The sequence below is a fragment of the Uranotaenia lowii genome, chromosome 1, assembly GCF_029784155.1.
Source record: "Uranotaenia lowii strain MFRU-FL chromosome 1, ASM2978415v1, whole genome shotgun sequence".
Taxonomy (NCBI): domain Eukaryota; kingdom Metazoa; phylum Arthropoda; class Insecta; order Diptera; family Culicidae; genus Uranotaenia; species Uranotaenia lowii.
Window position 1 is genome coordinate 4,954,132 of NC_073691.1, and position 14,324 is coordinate 4,968,455.

Genomic DNA, 14,324 nt, shown 5'->3' on the forward strand with positions numbered 1-14,324 from the left:
GTTTCCACAATATTTCTTGTTTCGATATTAATACTGAAAGTAATTTCGCCTTTCCTTATGCAACTATCAGGTCAACTACAATAGATCAACTAACTGGTCGCAGTCATAGGTACCCAAAAAAAACGCCTAAATGTATACTATTCCCTAGTTTTATTTACTAAACTAACACATCAATTTTCTTAAATGTTTCATTTCAGTTACGTAATAAATATAAATCATTCAGCATGACTTAAGTTTAATTCAAATGTCGCCTTTTCGAATAATTCCTTCCACCTTTTTAAGTTTTGGCTATGTACATTGATATAAATTGAAAACAAAATTTAGCCAATCCTAGTTTTAGTACAAGCAATTTGATTCTTGCAACTTTTGAAAAGTTTCCTATATTGTCCGAAACTTTAGACATACGATTTAGTTTGATTCGAGCTCGGACAAGGATTTCTTTCAAATAGACGTTATTAAACGCCTTTATTTAGGCAATGCATAGAAATATCGATATATTTTCAAGAGCTATTAGAAGGGCTAGGTGTTGCTTTGAAGGATTTGTTTGTTTATGAAGAGTGCCCCCGTGTCAGTGGACAATGAACGAAAACGCTTATAGTAAGTAAGTGTACAGCACAAACCTTTGAAATAGGGTTTATTGTTGAATCAAATTGTTTGATTTCAATCTTCAGGTTGTTTTCGAATAAATACCAACTGTGAATAGAAGGCATCATCTCGTGAGTGTTATTACCACTAGAGCTAAGAACGCCTGCAATTTGTTTTCAATAAACATTTTTTGGTATCTTTTGTAACGCATTCATAATACCGAATCCACATATGCTGACTTCCTTAAAAATATCCCGGACAAAATAGGAGACATTCAAAAAGTTGCAGCAACCAAGATAGCTTAGTTCAGACTAGCTTTGAGAGCCAATTTTCATAACCGGTAGTACCGGTCCGGTACAACCGACCTGGACGAAATTGCAACACCAATAACACCAATAACCAAGAAATAAGAGCAAAGCTAAATATTTAGCGATGCATATTACATCTGAAGTTACAAATAATGATATGCTTCTAGCTACCAAAAATGAAAAGCCGGCCATCCAGCAAAAATAAATTATCACAATGGTAATTGAAACTGTTGGTGTTATAACCGATATTAGCCATGACTTACCTGTTATTCCGGAGCTGAAAGAGCTTTTTGATGGAGTTCTCAGTGTTATCCTTAGTTTTCTGAATTGATTTTCTTTCCGTCCTATTGCGATTCAGAGAAACAGCATTCTGGCTCATGGAACCTTTCAGCAAAGGGCGGAAGATTTCGTATTGCTGAAAAGACACATTCGACCACAACTACGGTGTGGTCGAATTAACAATGCTGTACAATAGATCCATATACACTTTTTTATGTTCCACAATCCAAAAAAAAACTACTTACGTAAGAATTCCATTCGAAAATTATCATTTTGGATTGAATCTTTGAATGCGCACTGCTTTGTCACTGGTTATGGGAAAAACACAAAATTTTGTTTACTTTTTTTTATCTTTTGATTCGTCAAGCGGATGGATCAGTGACATCGGTTATATGTCTTGGGGTAGTTTTGATAATAGTGTTTTCGTTTATTTTCTACAGGCACGGGGTAAACCTTTTATTCTAAAAAAAACAAAATCATTTCCCGTGTCGATGCATATAATTTAAATGCATCGTCCCAGGCGACGTTTTTTTGTTTATGAATTTTGCTACTGCCTCAGTGCCAGTAGAAAAATAATCAAAAACGCTATAAGTTAGAAAAAAATTTCTTCGTTAGATGCGTTTGCGCAGCGCTTAAAATGCAGAGTTTCATAAATTTCAAGAAATTACACTTTAAATACAACTGAGTTGTTTTTTTCTTGTTACTCCTGGACAAATAAAAAAAATTAAACTCCAAAGAAGGCGTTTTGGTGAACTAAACTACGTTTTCTATAAAAAAAAAGAATATTGTGATTTTTTTTAATTACAAAAATTTGAAACATGTTGGATGCTTCAAAAATAATCGATATTAAACAAGTGGAATATAAAAGCTTTTGAAATTTCCATTGTTCTGGAAAGTTTGCTTTGAATTTTTCGCATGCCATATTAGTTTCTTGGTTTTCCTTAGTTTGTTAAAAAAGATTTACAGCGAAAATAATGATTCCAATGATTATTATTCATGAATAATAATATAATTATTATTACTATGTTTTCCTGATAACAAGTTTCGTTAGTTTAAATCATTGAAATTTTACTTAGAAGCTTTTATTTTATTGGATTATTCGACTCATTTTGGTGAGATAAATTCAATGCTTCTCGGGTGAACTAATGATTTTTTTAAATGCAGTGTGATTTGAGCTAACGTTTTAGAAACATTGATGGTTGAACTGAGAGCATAATAAACACTCCCGTCAAGAAACTTTATCAAAAATTAGTGCGGAGATTGGATGTCGGGACGTTTCAATTGTTAAAAATTAACACTTCAATCCCAAAACTGAACAAATATTCGGTAAATACAACAATCTTAAAATCAAGATTCGAGTTACCAGCGCTTGTATCGGTTCATAAACATTTAGAAGAATTGTATTTTACAAAATATGGATAGCTCAATAACTCCTAGTTTTGCTATCAATATCTATTTTTCAGAAGAAAAAATCACCAGGTCAATTCTTTACCAGGTTATGCTATAATTTGAATTCAAATTAGTATTTTGTCAAAATTAGGGATGCTAAATTTATGCCTAATTTTGCTATTGTGTAATTTATACGGCAAATGCTGCTATAACTTTGTTCTCGGGTTGATATTTTAAATTATAAAAAAAAGGATAGCTCATTTACGCCTTGTTTTGCTATCAATCTGAATTATATACCATATTTTGCTGATAGTTTGCTGTTGATACCAAAATGTGGTCTCAGCTTGCTGTCAAACAAAAGCATAAGAAAGCTTAATTATGCCTAATTTTGCTCTCGTACAAAATTTAACAGCAAACGATGCTATCAGTTTGCTGTTAATACCTTATTATGGTCTCGGTTTGCTATCAATTTAGGCATCAAAGTCTGCTCGGGTTTTCTTTTTGTCTGGGGTAAACGGGCACGGTTCCACATACAGCGAAAGCGATAAGTTGAGGATGATGCTAACTCTGACTGAATTGAAATCAATACCTGATCGTTAATACTATGTGTGTAGGATAGCACACCTCGAAGCGGAGGTTTACAAGATTTTACGTTCAGATTATTTAAGGATATTTGTTTTAGCAAATTTTAAATTTTACCAAAAAATGCTCCAGTGTGAACTAATTGACGATGTTAAGTAAAAAAAACTTGCCGAAAGCCTTATTCGATTAGATAACAGTAAACCGTTTTCGGCAAGACGGAAAGACCAAGCGATGTCAAAACTGTTGCCGTGATTTTTGTGGTTGGCAAAAAAGCAAAAAAAAGTTGGTTTTTGCTGCGACGAAAATATTTGTCTGACTGGGCTGTGTGACGACGATACGCGCTTATGTTTATATGCATTAGAGTCTAAGAGTTTACCTTACTGTCTCCGAATTTTATTACACCAAACCAACTTTTGATGGACGGTAACGAAAGCGACAACGACTGCGTTGCGTATAAAATTACCTATCTCCTTGGCTGGTGTATGCCAGGTTGTCCCGTGCTTGTCGTGTGTAACGGAAAAACTTTCATCGCGCGATCGAAAAACGTGATCTTTATTCTTTGTCCACCTCCTACTGCCTGTTGACTGAAAACACCCACCCGCCAACTCGTTCTCAACCTCTGTTCTTAAGGCAAATAAGCTCCCTAGGGAAGGTTATTCACTCACTACTCGTAACACGTGGTGCTTCTCTTTTGATGTCACGAAAACTTGACATGAGGGTGCGTTTTGTTTCGTGTTCTGTAAAAGAACCATTCGAGATTTTTGGGCTAGCTGACGACTTCTGATATAAAAAAAATGCATGCAAATCCACTAGAGAAATATAATTTATCAGTTTATTTGTCCATGTGAATATTTAACGTTTTTCCTCACATTTCGAAGATGTTAAATCTAGTTAAATATTACGCATATATCAAAAGGACAAGTTGAATTGAAGTGTGAAAATCCCCATTGGGGGAGGAGGGGGGTGTTGGGGGGTTGGGTTGATCATGTTCCCCAACAATGTGCTCAGCAACGTTTAATTTAGCTGTCTAGTGCCCCCTTTTCTTCGGCTGAAGCAACAGGAAAAGAAAAAAAAGCTTACACTCAGTACCTACGTTGCCAATATATGTTGTATGCGGATCTCTAATATGCCCATAAGTCGACGTTGTGGAACGTATCGGACCATAATATGCTTTGATGCATGCCCTGCTCCAGTTCTACTATGTAAGGGGAAACCAGACCACGCCAGGCCAGAAAGGAGAAATAGAATTTTCAATTTGTTGCTTTTCGGTCATTTCGTTCCGATGGATGGTTCGTGTATGTGTACTAACTAACCTTGGAAGGGAGAAGTGGGGAGACTCGTTATGGGCAGACGAAACATTTTCCGCTTTTTTTGGTTTATTTTTCGATCCCGCACCTTTGGTGTTGATATGTGGTTTGGCAGTCTACTGTTGCTGCACAGTGCCTAGTGATCCACTTAAAGGGAAATGGTCAGTTGTGTTGTGAGCTATGATTTACTAGCTATTTTATATTTTCACATAACAACGTTGTAATCCACACCTTTAACAAGGATGCATACACGAACAATTTCTAGATCTATTTCAACATCAACAAATTCTTTGTTATTTTAAAAGTTTATTAAAAATTTCAATTAGTAAAAAAACTTGAAAAGTTGCGCATTTCGTTAGTCATAAATTACTCGCAATTTTGTTCTACAGTTCAGTGTGTGTGTGCTCATAAAGCAATAGTTGGTCAGCAGTGAAGATATTGAGCTGGCTGCTGACGAATAAACAGCTGTTCAAAACGAGATCACACGAAAGCACCCACTACTTTCTGCAGAGTCAACAGTAATGCTGCTGGATTGCAAAGTTTCTCCGCGCGTTGGGCGAACTCCGAGTGTTTTGGAATTCAACTATAGTTTATGACTGTCAGTTGTTTCGAACCTTTTCAATACCGGCTTGTTTTATTTTGTCTTTAAAACAAACGCCATTGTAGCAGCGGACTTGAAACAACCGTACAAATACTAAATCTCGTACATGCTTACAGGATAGGTCGTCTTCGATTGAATCCCTATGCAGAGATGTTAAAATCGCGAGTCTACATACTCGCACTTTGCCCTTCTTTGCAGAACGATTTTATTTCGTTAAACTCAATCTGCAATGATGCTATCTAAAGTTCAACTCGGAAAGCATCAGGAAGTAAGCTTCGGGTAAACTCGGCAGGAGTAAACAGCAATCGGGGGAAACATCAGCGAAGCAAACGAACAGTTCTGCGAATTAAAAAACAAATCGTTTTCGTTCGGCAGCCGAACACATCAATCGGACAACGCATGGGGGCGTAGCTTAAAGTGATAGATACAAGGGAACGGGAAACGAGCGAGAGAAGGGTGCGAGGAATGTTAACTCGGTTCGTCGGGCAACGATCGCTCGTGAGCATTCGTGTACGGTAAGCTTCGTTCTGTTGTTTCATTGGTGTGATTTTATTCCTGCGAGGAGGGGAAAACATCAACTCGGAACTGTTCTCTTCGTTTTGTGTGCAATCACGTCATGATTGGAACGAAGATAAAATCAATCTGCACACAACAAGCCGAATGATTCTTTCCGAGGCGAGTTTAAACACCGCTGTCCCTATGAGGTAGCTTAGCTTATACTGTATTCGTTTTCCTTCAGTCGTGCACCGGTGCACTACCGGTGTAGTGCACTTTTTGCTGCCCTCGTGTTCGTTTCACTATGAGTGATGCACTGGTAGTGCACCATAATGTAGGGTTGCCATCTGCCTGCCGTCTTGCTTTTTCCTCAAAATGTCCCACTTTTTTTCTTGGAACTTTTTTACAATGTTTACTGACTTACACTAGTAAAAATAAAGCTTTAGCCTCAATTTGATTTCATTGGTTCAACCAAGGTGGCCAGCGAACCGGGAAAACCGGGAAAAAAACCGGGAATTGAAAATAGGATCGGGAAAACCGGGAAAAAACCGGGAATTTCAAATCAAAACCGGGAAAATTATTTATGGATTACGTTTCCCCATATAAAAACATATTAGTTCCATAAATTCATTCATTTCATAATGACGTAACTTTTTCTCAGAAACTTTACAGTAGCGCTGATGTGGTCTAGTGGATAGGGTGGCGCGAGTCTGGTAACCCAGGCGTACTGGGTTCGATTCCCGGTATCGGCAAGAAAAACTTTTGGGTTAGAATCCTATAAGTTGCCGAGATGCTTGGGGAGTAAGTAGAGGCCAGTCTCGAACCCACCCTTGTCCTCCCTCCAACTGGTATCAGGAGGGATTGGTTTGTTATCTTGAACTGCATTCTGTCCATATCCAGTTGGAATGGATATAATGAAGTGCATGATGGTTTAACCAACGTCTCATGATCGTTTACTATTCTACGCTGCCTACTCTAAACTTTCAAATTTACTTCTCCAAACTATCTCTAATTTTCATTTCCAGCGTCAGCTCCCCGAGCTATTTAAACGCCACAAAAAAAAACTTTTTCTCAGAAACTTTACAATCTATAGTCGCTTATTTCAGGATTGTTAGCCATTCGGGAAGACGCGGAAATGTCGGGATTTCATATTCATGAGGGAAAAGCCGGAAAAATATAAAAAAAACGCATACATTTGTCGAGCAAAGAAACATCGTGGAAAAAAGTGAAGGGAATTTACAAAATTTTTAAATGTTGCGACTTTATAGTTCTGATATGAATTCATACGTTGAAATCAGACAGTTTTCGATTGAATCCACGTCTTGAAAATAAAATTTAATCTAAACATCTATCATATGATTGGAATTATTATCCACTATTCCAGAATTGATGATGTTCGAATCTGCATCAGGAGCTCATTTTTTCAGAAAAACTCGTTATGCTGAAAAGCAAAACTTGAGAAAATTAGCAAAAATCGAACAAACACATTTAAACTGTAGGAGTTAAGAGCCCGACTAAAATATCAAATAAATTTGATGCACAAATTTAAATGTTGAACGAACGTTTGAAGAGAAAAAAAAATTCAGTTATTCATCCATGAAGACCTAACTCGGTGGACTAATTTTCTGAAAAGCTATTTTTACAAAGGTCTTGTAGGTCTTGGAGGTTGTCTTAAAAAAATGAACAGTGAGTTTTTTTGACTTGACTTTACTTATTTTCAATTGAGTTTAGAATACTTTTATCAAAGAAACGAAATTATTCAGACGTTACTTAGAATTTTTATTTCATTTATAAAGCAATTAAAAAAAATCTTGAAAAAAAAAACAAATTTCTTGTTTGTGTTTTATTTACTAGCACAATAATAATTGTCAAAAACAATCAAAACGAAAGTTCAAAACATCAAATTGTTGAGAAACGGCATAACCTCGAAGTTCTTATCTTATTTGATTTCGAACATATTTTCATAGCTCAATTATAACTTTTAAAATTCGGGAATCGTCCCATGCGGGAAAAATACCGTAAACAAAAAAAAAATTAATAAAATGTCACAATTTTATTCTGATAACTGATAAACGAAGATGTAACAAAATACTTAGTTTTATGTGATTCTTGTTTACATTTTGCTCTTAAACTAGTAGATTTTTTTAATTGAAAAATCGAATAAAAACATGCAATTTTGAGATAGGACTGAAAATGATTCAGTGTCCAATATGAGACGGTTCTCAAATAAAATTTCAGGCTTAGCATGAATAAGGTTCATCGAAATCTGTTTTAAGAACTTTAGAAGTAGAATATCGTAATATCAATCAGGAGATTTCAATAGTAAAATTCAGTATTTCAACTTGAAATTTTAAAAGTATTATATACATGGCATATATCAAAACTATAGTTTATCTCATGCAAATAATAAAAATGAAGCATTTTCCCTTATAAGCGAAGATGGTGTGAATGACTGAAAAGAAGGTAACAATTTTCGGTTAAGGTTAGAACAACTAGAATTGTTTTCTTGCCGTGTTTCTATGACTGTAGTTTAACTAACTTTTGCGTTTCAAGATTAGCTAAAAAAAATTAGGTCCTTTCACACTTTTACATTAAACTTGCATAAACATATCTTAATTTTTGGTCAAAATACCTGATGGACATATTTATTTGCGCATTTTGAAAAACCATGAAATCTCAATCGGGAAGAAACCGGGAATTTTAAAATGGAAACTCGCTGGCCACCCTGCTAATGTTGTCGGAGGTTGTATACGGTCCTTAAACCGCTACTAGTACTAGTCACTTCTATCATCGATTTTTTTCATCTTATAGCCAAGCTTTTTCTCACGCAGGATTGAGAAGTATAATCAGACATAGAATTTTTTAATTATTTGATCAAATCATCCTTAAATATTAACTTTCGTAAATTTCGCAGAAATTAAAATTCAAGATTTCTTCCACTGGTGCGGCGCTATCAATTTTTAGCAGTTGCGAGTTGCGGCGACCCTAAAAAAGATCCCTACTTCAGAAAATCTGATATGAGCCTGATGTATCATGTATCATTCTTGTTTTGCGAGAGATGCCAACCCTGGCTGTAGATTTCAGTTTCCGACTTATGAAAAGAAAATGAGCAGCTTTCGACTCAAAAGATTATATGCGCAGCCTCAGGCTCAGAAGTCGTTCGATACCGAGCAACAAAATGGACCATTTTTTGACCCCAGAACATAAAAAAGATTTTGATTAAAAAACCAAAAACATAATTATTCACGGAAAAAAAATCTCTTGATACCGAAAATAAAGCAAGACACTGGCTGGGCACTCAGAAGGGTTGAGTAGTGCGACAGTGTGTCAGGTTTCTTATGCACAAATCTAGATGTACCAAACATTTGTGCAACTTCGCGAAACCCAGTAGTGAGAAATATATGGCCTTCGAAAGTAAAACATCGCCGACCTAGTACGATCTGTGTGCTCGATCGGTTGGTGGAAACTCAATAAAAAAAAATTGTGAAGCATTTCCACCGATCAAGGGGATCCGGCTACAAGAAGGAGGAGAAGGGTTTGGGCGATTTAAAATGCGGTTTATGTGGAATCCACCAACCGGTACCTTACCCTATTCGGAATGACTGGTATTGATAAACATTCTCTCGGTTGCTTACAAACAACGGAGAAAACATTTCCAGATTCGAATCGGATATGAATCAACTTGATCTATAGATAGTTTGCTGCATGGGTGATTTTAATGCGTGTTTGTTGATCGTTCTGAAACGTGAAAAAGATTGGTATATTCTGTTTTTTTTATATATATAACACGCATATCGAAATCGTTTTCGGAAGAAATTTTCAACACTTCATCAACACTTTGACTGACGGTTGACAGATAGTAACGATTTGTATTTCATAGCCCCTACACACAAAAAAAAAACATAGTAAAATTACTAAATCCGTGGTTTAATTGAACAACACGCAACCATATTTTTGAGTCAATAATGTTTTGTTCTTAAAAATACTCCACGCATGGTAATTTTACTTTGTGTTGATTTTGGATGCCCGTAGTAATTTTGACTGCAACCGTGGTAAAACTGTCAATGACAGCAAGAGTTCTTTTCCTTCGTGCATTGTAAAAATGCTATTTTTACATGATAAAAATAAATATCTGTTATGATAGAAATGAGTATGGTATCATGATATAAATAATAAAACTACTATGCTTCATGGTAGAATTATCTCATGTTATTATATTTTGGAAGCCTTAAGAATTACATTCACTTTTAACACATATTTTTTCAAAAAAGTGATCACGTCACTTTTTTTCATGATGGTAGCACAAAACGCCGGACTGCTTCACTCTTTGATGATTCATCGAAAAAATCTGAAAATAAAATTTTACAAGAATCAATTAATCAGCAGATCAAAATCAATATTAGTTGAACTTACCTTTAAATCGCTGAGCCCCGTGCGTTTTGTCATATCGATTTGAGATGTTTCGACAATCCTCTTGTGGTCAACAATCCAGAAAACGGGCCGTGGTGATCTTCCAATCTTCCGGTCAGGGAACTTGGATGGCATCGAAGAGAGCTTTCCTGATTTAGACAGGCATTAAAACAAATAAAAAAAGAAACGGAAAAAAAAACATTTAATTAGTTAAAAACCGTTCACTTATTTTAAAAGCAGTAGATTGATTAGTACAAAATAAAATTTCCTCACCTGAAGGAATACATTTCTCGGCCCGACTGAAACTGCGCCCGGTTCCAGTGCGAGTTAGTTGAAATAAAAGGAGCATCTTTCGTCCCACCTTCAGGATGCATGTTCCAATGTCTTCCGACGTTGGCCAATTGTGAAGAAAATTTCCATTAGCTACACCATCGATGGAGGTTTCCTCGAGCGGGGAACTCGGCCACTGAAACAAATAGAAAAAAAAGTGTAATTCGATTTTTCACGCATAGGATTGTTAAAATTTGATTACCTAAATAAGTAACAGGCAAAAAAAAACACAATCTCACTTACTTGAGAAATGCTTTTTCCGGTCAGATGTGCTGCTTGGCCGCTCCTTGTGCGTCGATTCGGAAATATTCAACAAAGCTGCGGGATGTCTTTTCCAGAAAGGACAGCCTTTTGGTCGCGTCAGTGTTTAAGGTCTTGGCCACTTTATCGACGATCTTGGGCAGAATTTTAATTTCATGTCCCGATTTCGCGACGGGATGACACGAAAACAAAATAAAACACTCAAAAGAAGCTCATAGTAAAATTACTATGAATCCAGTGGAATGAATGGAATGAAACCACAAAAATACTTTGCGCATAGTGTTTTTATCATGAGCATAGTATTTTGGACAACACAAATGACGATGTGACAACATTACCATGCGTATAGTAATTTCGGGAACATGAATCGTGCAATATTAAAATATCATGCGCATGGTAATAAAGACAAGATGAAAATACTATGAGCTGTCAAAGTTAGCATAGTAAAAAATACTATGTCGTAGTATTATCGCCCAGATTTGTGGTAGAAAATACTAAATCATGGTTGAAAATACTAAATCGTGGACGTAGTAAAATTATCATGACGCTGTTCTAGAAAAACCCATGTAATTTTTTTCCGTGTACGCATAGAGAGACAGCAATAAATTTGTACGTGTACATTGTCATGGGATCCCATGTTAAGGGTGTTGCTTATAGATAGAAGAACTGAAATTTTATCTGGTGCATCAGTCATACCTTAAGTACCAAATACTATAAGGAACGAGTCGGAAATAAATAATGTGCGTTATGGCTGGCGTTTGTTAGTTCGGAAAAATCGTTCCTTGATGGTATTTGTTGAAGAGATGATTAATACATTGATTGAGATTCAAGTATCACGTGAATCATAAGACAGTAAACATTGTTCAGTTATTTTCTTTACTAACCAATTCATGGTTTTAAGATTAAAAATAACTACGAATATCTGATAAAATATTTCGCTGTATAATTTGATTTACTATTGTTCATGAAATATTCATTTTCAACACAAGGCAAATTTATTACCAATAATAGAACAATTTACTTGACGAATGAATTCATCAACAACATTACATTAGTTTTAAATACCTCTCATATAGTCGAGTCTAAAAAGCAAATCCCTGTCACAGACCACCGACTCGACATCGTCGTCGTCTTGATTCTTTTTTTTTTCTTGCAAACATTTTCATACTTCCAATTCTCGGCTTCTTAGAGCTGGGCCCCACCTGCGCCACTCTTGTCTAATAAATAATTTCTTTCTTTTTTCTCTTCCTCATCTGCCCATATCGAATTATGTTTCTACGCAACAGATGTCGCCAGTTCTACGTGCAACGCCACCCATGGGTACCGGCGTATCAGGCCGTCATCACGTTCTTCGTCATCGCCAACTTTACCCTGGCAACGTTTATGGATCCCGGTGTTATACCGAAAGGTTAGTATCAGTCAGGGCTCGTTCGATCACGCATTATCTTCTCGGAATTTGTATCATTGTGTAACTCCGGTATGTTACTATGTATGTTTGTATGCGTTGTAGTTAATCTGAATATCGGAATATGTGATTGATATTAATTTAGTCAATGTGATCCGGTGTATAATGGACTTTACAATGGAACTAAAAAAGCGACAATCACATGTCCGGTAATTAGTTCAAGTCACGCAGTTGCAATCAACTGGCTGTATTTGTATTTCTAGACCTAATATGAAAGGTCGAGAATAAAAACATAAATAAACATTCTTTATCCACACATGAATAACTAATCTAACAAATAATACCACTATTTCAATTTGAGAGGTGTATGAATTGTATTATTTCAGTTCGGTTTCACTTTTTAGAATGATATTTAATTTTTTTTGAATTACATTTTTCCTGAAAGACTGTCAGACACTCACTGTGAAAGTTCCTTTCTATCTTGATTAGAAAGAGGGTGTAAGCAATTTTGTTCCAAATGTATAGAAAAAAACCTTTAAGCACCCAATTATTTCTCCGAGAAATTATCAAAATTGATTTGAAAAATGAAATCTGTTTTATAAACTAACAAGTTGAAGAAAAAACAATACCTCGTAGACAACAAGCTATAGTCCAAATACACGATGAAAGAGGTTAAGAACTGAGCTAATTGAATATCACCCTTAAACAAGTTAACCCATTTTGGAAGCCCAATAATTTTTTTATCTCAACTTGAATCGAAATGCAGTCTTGGGATGAAATATTTATCATAATTCAGGCTTTAAGAAAACCCGTATTCATAAGTAATCGACCAAAGTGGACCAAGGTTATTGACGAAAATCTGGATTTTCATGTTTTTCCCGAATACAATGTCTCAAAATTTCATACAAACTTCAAGCTCGTTGAGCGATCCCTTCCCGTAATCCGATCTGGCCCAAATTCGGCATAAGATCTAGTACTAGGCTTAGGATCAATTTAAGCCTGCTGCGCATAATATTTCATAAGTTTCCCATACAAATAATTTGGGGCAGTCTCAGGCCCAAAAGAAAAAAATACAGTAACGCTAATTTTTGCATCGGCTGAAAGAAGAGCTTTTTCCAGTTCATTTCCACGAAATATTAAAATATTTGGGTGGTGACCCCCGTAAAAATATTTTTCTGAAATGTTTCTTTTTAATGAATTTTCAAAAAAATATATTTTAAGCGTTTTAAAATTATAATGGTAGGGGAGAGTGGGGTATCGTGGGCCATGGGGAAACGTGTGCCACTTTTAATATCTCAGATGGGTGTTGAGATAAAAATCTCAAACCAACTGTCATCGTCGTAGCTTTGCGTGAGCATATAATCCTATATGTTGTTGAATGAAATACGCATCATATGCTTCTTTTATTTATCAAGTTAAAAAAAGTTAGAAAAATTTACTTACATAATTAAAAAATCACCCGCTAATTTCATCGATGGGGAGCCTAAAGTGCATAACAAAAATATGCTCATACGCTTATGATCTTAGCTTTGTCATGATCTTTCACGTGGAAAAGGAATTTTTGATGAAACATCAATAAGTCACACAAACGCAACCAATTTGCAAATCATAGCTTGTGGGGAATCGTGGGCCGCACATCTTGAATCACCTATATTTTTATGTTTTTATACACATTCAGAACTTAAAATACGTTTTTCCTATCTGTAAAGTTTTCTTATGCCAAATGAAGAGTTATGGAAAATATTTTGTCCATCCTATATAAGAAATTTTGCCAAAATGTTCGCGAGCCAGGTTTTGGAATCTATGCGATCATACCCAGCTCTCTTTTTTATTTCATCATCTGAAATTGCTTTATTGTTTATTATTGTTTATTAGAATAAAATCAACGGATCATATGTAGATCCTAATGATAACTTTATAGTAGATAATAACAATACAAGATAAAAAAATTAACACAGGTCTATACAGTTCTTGAAACAGTTAAAATTTTTGTCCGGAACACGTTCCTCGAAACATCGAAGTCGAAATACTCAGAAAAGCGATTGAATGTTTTCAATATGCCGATAAATGCGCTGTTCGCTCCGTAGTTGTTGAGACGAATAGGTACATAGAGCTGCAAAAGCTGGTTTCTCAATCCTCGGGGACGCACGCTGAGAGGAATGGCCTCCAGCAAAACGGGACAGTCGACTCTGGACGTTAAGAGATCAGCAACAACTAGAGCGCGCGTAGCGTTTCTGCGAGCTTGAAGCGTATCTAGGTTTATGAGGCGGCAGCGATTCTCGTAACTTGGTAAACGGAACGGGTCTTGCCAGTTCAGATGACGTAGGGCATACCGCATGAAGCGACGCTGGATGGCCTCGATTCGTTCAGCC

General features: G+C 35.9%; 2 protein-coding genes across 5 annotated transcripts in view; one reads left to right on the forward strand and one right to left on the reverse strand.

Moving 5' to 3' along the window:
- LOC129738755 (centrosomal protein of 162 kDa-like) overlaps positions 1–14,324 on the reverse strand; it is an 80,718-nt gene that overhangs the window by 20,707 nt on the left and 45,687 nt on the right. The gene's annotated exons all lie outside the window — the stretch shown is intronic.
- Positions 1–14,324, forward strand: part of LOC129738757 (palmitoyltransferase ZDHHC8) — a 41,122-nt gene that overhangs the window by 6,277 nt on the left and 20,521 nt on the right. For both annotated transcript variants that reach the window (XM_055730021.1, XM_055730020.1), the window contains exon 2: positions 11,834–11,955. In XM_055730021.1, the coding sequence (XP_055585996.1) occupies positions 11,834–11,955 (122 nt within the window). The remainder of the gene's footprint in view (positions 1–11,833; positions 11,956–14,324) is intronic.